This window comes from Miniopterus schreibersii (assembly GCF_964146895.1).
Source record: "Miniopterus schreibersii genome assembly, chromosome: 7".
Taxonomy (NCBI): domain Eukaryota; kingdom Metazoa; phylum Chordata; class Mammalia; order Chiroptera; family Miniopteridae; genus Miniopterus; species Miniopterus schreibersii.
Window position 1 is genome coordinate 58,639,335 of NC_138108.1, and position 8,124 is coordinate 58,647,458.

General features: G+C 45.1%; 1 protein-coding gene across 2 annotated transcripts in view; it reads right to left on the minus strand.

The window, feature by feature from the left end:
* Window positions 1-4,691, minus strand: part of EPC2 (enhancer of polycomb homolog 2) — a 98,385-nt gene extending 93,694 nt beyond the window's left edge. For both annotated transcript variants that reach the window (XM_081142293.1, XM_081142292.1), the window contains exon 1: window positions 4,230-4,691. In XM_081142293.1, the coding sequence (XP_080998419.1) occupies window positions 4,230-4,382 (153 nt within the window). In that variant the 5' untranslated portion in view covers window positions 4,383-4,691. The remainder of the gene's footprint in view (window positions 1-4,229) is intronic.
* Window positions 4,692-8,124: the final 3,433 nt, after the last annotated feature.

The window sequence follows — 8,124 nt, forward strand, 5'->3', positions numbered from 1 at the left end:
TGTGACATTAAAGGCAAGAGTCTGATTCTACCCCTTCCAATTACTAGCAGTGAGACCCTCCAGTTTCTTCATCTAGAAAATAGAAACAATAATACTTCAAAGGGCTGCTACAAGGATTAAATGAAAACCAAAAACTAGAAAAAACTCAAAATTCAACAACAGATGGATGGATGGATGAATATACAGGGCGTGGGGAAAAGCAGGTTTAGTCGTGAGTATGCAAAACAGTTTCTTCTTATATTATTATTTATTTTTGTGTTATTTATTTGTACTACAACTGTAAACCTACTTTTGCCCACCCTGTATTACAGCATGTAAATTCACTGAGATCCTATTCAGTAATAAAAAGGAATGGACTGATATATGCAACAAGGATGAATCCTTAATGCATTATGCTGAGCAAAAGAAGCCAGGCACAATAAAGCATGTATGATTCCATTTATGTGAAATTCTAGAAAAGACAAAACTAATCTATAGAGAGAAAGCAAATCACTGGTTCCTTAGAACTATTGGTGGAGAGGGACTGACTTGCAAAGGAATACAAGGGAACTTTTTGGGTGTTTAAAATGTTTCTATATCTTGACTGTGGTGTTTCCATCAGTGTATATATTTGTCATAATTCATCAAATTTTATGCTTTAAATGGGTACATTTTATTGTATGTAAATTATACTTTAAAAAGCTGATTTTAAAAAGGATTAAATAAGATAATAATGTAAATTCTTGGCACAGTACCTGGTGCACAAGAAGTATTCTAAAAATGTTATGTTAAAAACATCAACTACTACTATACAAACTCATGGGGAGGTGACAGAACTACTGATCACCTGATCTTTCTGGTTGTTTAGATTCTAAATAAACATAAGTTTACAGTATTTGACCTAGACCAAGTACAACAGGAACACTACAGAGACCAAGTTATAGAAAGATGCCAAATGGCATACAATGAAAACAAAAAACATTAAGAAAAGTAAAAGATGCCTGCATGTTCAAAGGAAAAGAGAGAGGTAAGAGAATGGTTAGTAGTAATAGAGTACTACCAATGCCAAAGAACACCTAGATTTATTGCAGTATTATTTATAATAGTTGAGATAAGGAAGTAACCTAAGTGTCCACCAGCAGACAATTAAGTAAAGAAGATATGGTGCATATATATATATAATGGAATATCACTAGGCCATAAAAATGAAATTTGCCAACAGCATGGATAGACCTAGAGGGCACTGTACTAAGTGAAATAAGTTAGACAGAGAAAGACAAGTACTATATAATTTCACTTATACGCGGAATCTAAAAACACCAAAATAATTGAACAAACAAAACAGAAACAGACTCATAGATACAGAGAACAAAATGGTGGTTGCCAGAGGGGAGAGGGTTGGGCGACTGGATTGAAAAGGTGAAAGGATTAAGAGGAACAAATTGGCAGTTACAAAAGAGTCATGGGGATATAAAGTACAGCATAGGGAATATAGTCAATATCAACGTAATAATCGTATAGTGTCAGGTGGGTACTAGACTTTTTTGGGGGGATCAGTTATATGGATGTCTAACCACTATGCTGTACATATATAAATACCTAACCACTATTCTGAAACTAATATAATAGTGAATGTCAACTGTAATTGAAAAATTTTTTTAAATGAAGATTAAAAAATAAAATTACAAAAAAAGGAAACACCTAGATTACCTCATCTAGGTATTATCGAAATGTAACTCAAAATTAAGTCAAAGACTATACATAATTTAATGATAGTCTAATAGCTACACAGGGACAGTCCTTAATTTTATTGGGGGAGGGGAGCATGTCCATGAAAGCCTTAGAGTGAAGTCAAAGGATTCTGCCAACCAATTAGAAAAGGGGTCATGGTCATATTGTGGACAGTTTAGAAATGTTAAGCAACAATTATAAATCCATAAGCCAAAGTTTTTTCTGTGTGTTTTTTTATTTGCAAGTCCATGGGATTTAAAATTAATGAAGGTAACTAATTAGAAACATGTTGACAACTGAAGTTGAATTAAAATACAACTCAAATGAAACAAAACATTTACGAATTTTATATTTTATTGCTAAGTAACAGAAATCCTGTAAGTAAGACCAGAAGAACTGAATTGGCTGTCACTGTCACTCATGAAAGCACAAGTCTTCTGACTTATATGTTAATTTTTAAAAGAAAAAACTAGTACCCCATTTAGACATTCTGGGAAGCAAAAGAATTTAGACTATATATAAATCTTAACTGTCTGGGTTTGTTTAGTTTTGCTTTAATTTTAAGAACTTCCACTTGTAACATTAAAAAGGCAAAAAGGATAAGTAGTCCTGGGTTACAACTCTAGTTCTATCAGAATTTGGATTTCTTCTTCCCTAGAACTGGGGAGATGAAACAAGCTTCTAAAAATAATACAACTTTAGCGCTGGTGTACAAAATTGTGATGGGGTTAAAGATTTATTTTTAATACATCATTAAAAATAACTAAACTGCAAGTTTTCTTCCCAAATTCAGATAAAATACCAAGATGTGTGGCAAACTAAGAACCTAAAGCAGTAACTAAATAAAATGTTCATCACTGTTCACAAAAAAGCAACATATCTTCCAGGGGCTAATTGTTCATCCTACAAGTTTTTCCCAAACCAAAATAACAGAATCTAAGTAGTTACATATAATACGTATTGATACTTTAAGGCGTATAAGCCACCTTTCTTTTGGGGTCAAAACCCACAAAATAAGATTAACAGAAATTTAACTTTGTGGAATCCAAAGTTGTGTTGTTTAAAGTTCAATTAAATTAATTCTTGTATACACTATAACTTTATCTTTCCCATGGAACACTGAGCCAAGTTAGAAACAAATTTTATTCAAAAAACAAAAACAAAGAGAATTTTCATATATGACTTTATTCTAATCTTTCAGCATAAATGCTGGGTTTTCATCTTATTTACTTATAAGAAGTTGAATGTCCGTCCTGATAGTGTGGCCATGTTCATTTTCTACGGAAAGTGCAAAATTTTCAAGTAAACACCAAAGAGAAATGTGATTAAATCACAGCAGAAAGTAGTAATGACAGGGTAATATAATGAGGTCACAACTCGAGCAGCCAATCAAAGGCATAAAAGCATTTCCTGCAACATTAATAGTCAAAAGAGAAAACCAATCACGGAAACCTTGCGCCTTCTTTTGACAGTCACCGAAACAAGAGAACCAATCCACGAACACCCGGGGTTGACAATAAGGCGGGACTGCAGGTTCATTGAAGAAATTCTTGAGGGTGCAGTTACTATAAACTTCTCATGCAAGTAACACCACTCCACAGCCATAAACACTGTCACACCAGATAAAATTCAACCGTATGCAAAATGTAACCCATCGGGGAGAAAAAGCAGCATTTTTGCCAAAACGCACTGCGTTACCAAAACTGCAACTCTCAATTTAGATGCACTAGGTCCTCAACTTCTTAAGACTCCCGTTCCGAAGACAATTCCCGGGGAGGCGGCCTAGGGACAGCACACCGCCCGCAGCTCGTCGCTGAACATCCCTGCTTCCTTTCTAGGGCTGCGCACTAAGCGGGCGCCGTCCGAGCCAGGCAAGCAGGGCTGAGACACCGAGCTAGCAGGTCTGCGAGACTCTAACGCTACACCCCGCAAGGTAGTCGCGGCCTCCGCCCTGCCTCGCCGCAGTGCCGCACCGCCTCATGCCGCTGCACCACCACGGCCGGGGAACGAGGATTAAACCTTGCTAGGAGGAAGATGTTTGTTTTGAAAACACTTTACTTCCCATAAGTCATTTCAAAAACAACCCAATGCAAAACTAAATTTAAAAGCGAAAAGTCAAAGCTTTCCCAGCCAAAGGCACCCTGGCCCACTAGTTAACCCAGTGTCGCGGGTGGAAAAAAAAAAAAAAAAAGGAAAGGTAAACAGAGGCCCTACGCCAAGTGCGGCCAGAACATTCCCTGCGCCATTCCCGGCCGCCGCTTACGGCAAGGCCCCCTTACGGCAGCGTAAGAGGCGCAGCGAGCTAATCACAACACTGGGACGCAACAACATGGCGGCCACGGGCGGGCGCTGCGCCGGCCGAGAGGGTTTACGCTACTCCGCCGGCGTAGGGTCTCATGCGTTAAAGCGGCAGCGGCGCCCTCCAGCGAGCGTAAAGCGCGCTGTGAATGGCAAGGCCCGACTGACAAAGGGGAGGGGGAAGGAGGGAAGGGGGGGGTAATAAACACTCGAGTCCCTACCGATTCCTCCTCCTTCTCCATCCCGGTGGGCATCTGGGGCACGGCCCGGTTGATGGAGACGCAGTCGTTGAGATCAGGCATGTCCTTGCCGCGGTAGATAGGCAGCGGTTTGGCGGCGTCCAGCGCCCGCGCTCGGAAGGAGAGTTTACTCATTGTCTCCCCGCCTTACAGGAACAGCCCGGGCGGCGGCGGCGGGGCGGGTGGGGAGGGGGGGAGGACTCCCGCCGCCTCCTCCACCTCCTTCCTCAGTGCAGCGCGGCCGGCCCGCTCCTCCTCCTCCTCCTCACTGCCCCCGGCCACAGCATGGGCGCCCACCCGCCCGAAAACAGCCCCCTGCCGCCCGCGGCCGCTTCCACACACTAGATCCGCCGCTCGCCCGCCCGATCCGCTCCCTGCGCCATGGCCAACATGGCGGACATTACCACAGCGGCGGCGAGCGATCCCGGCAGCCCGCGCGAGAGCGCGCCCCCGCCTCGGGGACGCGCCTCGCCCTTTCCCTCCCTCCCTCCTTCCTCTCCCTTCCCCTCCCTCGCCTGCCCACCCACTCTCTCCGCGGCGCGGCCGGCCCGCGGGAGCGTGCTCAGCCCCGGGCGCCCGTGGGGAGAGGGGGCGGCGGCGGCTCTCGGCTCGGCGGCCGGCGCTCTCGCCGGGCGGCAGGTGCCAGGTGCGCCAGTTAACCCGCGCCCCCGAGCGTGCGCCTCCGCCGCGGCCTCTGCCTCCGCGGCCCCGGCGCCCCGCTCGCTGGGCGCCCGGAGGAAGCGCCGGGCACAACACCGCGGCGCCCGAATTCGCGAGCGTGCCGAAGTCCGTGCGCGGGAAAGGGCGACGACAGCCAGGGCCAGCGCAGCCACCCCTGGCGCGCACGGCGCTCGGAAAGCGCCATGTCAAGGCGCCCGAGCGCGGCTCCTGCAGCCTCCGGCTCGCACAGCCCCGGAGGAGCGAGGCGTCCTCGCCGGCCGCCCGAGGGGCGCAGACCCGCCGGGTGTCGCCGCCGCTGGAACGCTCGCGCGGTCCCCGCCTTCTCCCCGCCTGCTCGCTCTAGTACCCGAGCGAAAACCCCCCAGGTAGGGCCACCTTGCGCACCTCGCCTTCGCGGGAGGATGCTCCTGGCAGCGCCGAGGGGTGACGCTTGAGGCTGCCAGACGCAACAAGTGCGCGTGAACCTGTCACCCGAACTTGAGAGTTAGTTCGTGGATGGTAGATATTCCTCTGATTCCAAAAACATCATCGTTCCTTAGAATTGAACACAAAGTTTAACTAAAGCAGCAACATTGGCGAAGGGGCGGATGCGTGTAAAGCGCTGGGCGGGCGCTGTGGACGCGAAAAGAGGGTGAGAGGACGCCCCTGCCCTCCCGGAGCTTTCACGTTCACGGGGTGACCGGTCGCTGGGAAGATGGGTAACAATCCGGGACGTACATGGTCCAAGAACGGGGCACCGGGAAAGAGCAAGGAGAGCAAAACCAAAACAACTGTGCAGGAGGTACCGAGGCAGCGGGACGTGATTAATTACCAAGTGAGCGGTGCTGGCAACAGTTGCCGTGAGAGTTCAGAGGAAGGAGACACATTTCGTGCGGCTGCGCTGGTTAGAGCAAGTTCTGAAGAGGAGGGAGAATCAAGTTGACTCAAATATAACAAGTATTGTTGGCATCAATCAGCCCCACTTAGGCAAGTTTCTTGGTTAGTGTTTAAGCATTACAGTTTCCTTGCAAAATCCCTAGGAAGAGTGTAACACATTTTTACCATTTTCTAATAATTGATCCATATTCTGCCTAGTTCAGAGAAAAGGGGATGGTTTGCTGAAGTCCAGAAGTGGGGAAATTGATTCCTACAGTCATTTCTATAAAAAATGACTCCATCTCTTCCTCCGTTAGCTCCCCCTGCTCATTCGTTTCTTCCCCTCTCCTTCCACCCCTTCCCTCTCCTTTTTCTCTCCACTCCCCCCTCCCCAGGTAAAATGGTGAATAGGGGCCCCTGGCAGCGTCTAAAGAGTCTACCCTGCTTGGTCCAGCAAGGCTGCACGCATTGTTTAGCCGGGCTCGAGTGTTTTCCATCCACTGTTTTTGGAAACAATGGAGATGCTGTGACTCACTTCTTGTGAGCAACACCTTCCTCAAGCGTATGGGCATATCCTGCTCTGAGTGCTACCCTCTGGAGCAGTTCCAGTTCTCTGCAAGGAAGAAAAAGGTGTTGTTGGGAGGGAGTCAGCACTGTTCGAGCCTGAAGGTGGTTGGAGAAGTGAGTCATCTGGAGCTTTCATCTGGGTGCCCCCAGCACTTGTCAGATTCAATAAGGATAGCTTTCTTCCGTGCCCTATATTTATCATGACTTTCTCTCAGGACAGGAAATGTTGAGTATTTATAATATACCAGCCACTGTAGTGGTGCTGTGTGTGTGTGTGTGTGTATGTATGTGTGTGTGTGTATGTATATATACATATCAATTAATTGAATTCCACTTAATTCTCATTATAATGCTATGAAGAAATATAATTTTACTAATAAGGAAAGTGAAACTCAGACCATTTGCCAATTTCAACACTAATAACTTGAAGAATGGAGTTCTAAACGAGGTCTAGCCTGACCTCCAAAACTCCTGTTTCCTCTGCAGGGCCACCTTGCTCTCCAGTGGCTAATAGAGGGCATCACCCAGAGCCTGCAGATGCAATGCCCTCAATGAGCATCTGCTCTCTGTCACTGTGTCCCTAGTTTTGTGCCTCACACATAGCAGACACCTAATATATATTTGTTGACTGATAACATCCCCTCAAGAGACTGATACCCTGTTTCACTCCAGCTTGGTGCTCATCAGACCTTACCGGCCTGTTACCCGACCTAGCCATTGCTGCCAGTATTTGTCCTTATGGTCCACTCTACTCTCCAACTTCCTACCTTTAAACATAGAAATTTTAGACCCAATTAAAGCAATTCAAAGAAACTTTTTAAAATCTGAGATTTTATTACATGATTGGGTTTTTGCTACAGTAGTTGTCTAGTTCATTCTTTTCTTTCTTTTCTTTTCTTTTTTTTGGACCATGTAACAGATTTCTTCTTCAAATCTCTATTTTCCTCTTTCCCCTGTGGGCAATGGTTATAGAGCTGGGAATAAAACAGTTTGAGGCAGATGACACAATACACTTTTCAAGTGAGACACAGCCTGTGTTTTCTTGGCTTCCAATTCGGTGCCCAAACCAGAATGCCTCTGTTTCACATTTGGAAAGTAGCTTTCAGTTGTATACAAATATTCTTTTTCATAAAGTTTATTTCTAATCTATTTGTTGAATACCCATATACTTGTTGGTGCTAAAAGCAGAACATATCTTTTCAACCTTTGAAGTAGATCCTGTTATAAAATGTCTTTATCGAAACCTGTTTCAAATGACTGTGCAGCCTAATCGCCTATTTTAATCTCCACATACAGTGCACTGAGTGCAGTCATTCTAAAATCAGTCCACTTCAGATATGCTCTGGACCAATTCAAAATGACACACATTTAGCCAGGCAAGCGTCATAAATAAACACCCAAGAATTAGAAATAGTTTTAAAGCTATATCGAAAACAAAATCACTGTCTAAATGTAGTCTAAATTAGAATAAAAGTCAAGTAACTGCAGGAATTGAGATTATATTCCAGTTTCCATTTCCCCATACTATGATCAGGGCAGGCAGCTTCCAAACAATGAGCGAGTTACTTTTCGAAAAGAACCTTAAAACTAGTAAACACAGTTGCTTTTCGACTATTTCAGAGTTTTGTATATGCCACATTCTTTCTAATTGGCTCCCTATTTCAGCAAACCCAATTGGAAGTTAATTGGGTTGGTATGTGAACTGCATCCCCACCCGTCCCCCTGGGCTCCCAGGAATGAGCCCAATACCAATAAAGCTCCGTTGTTTTCATGT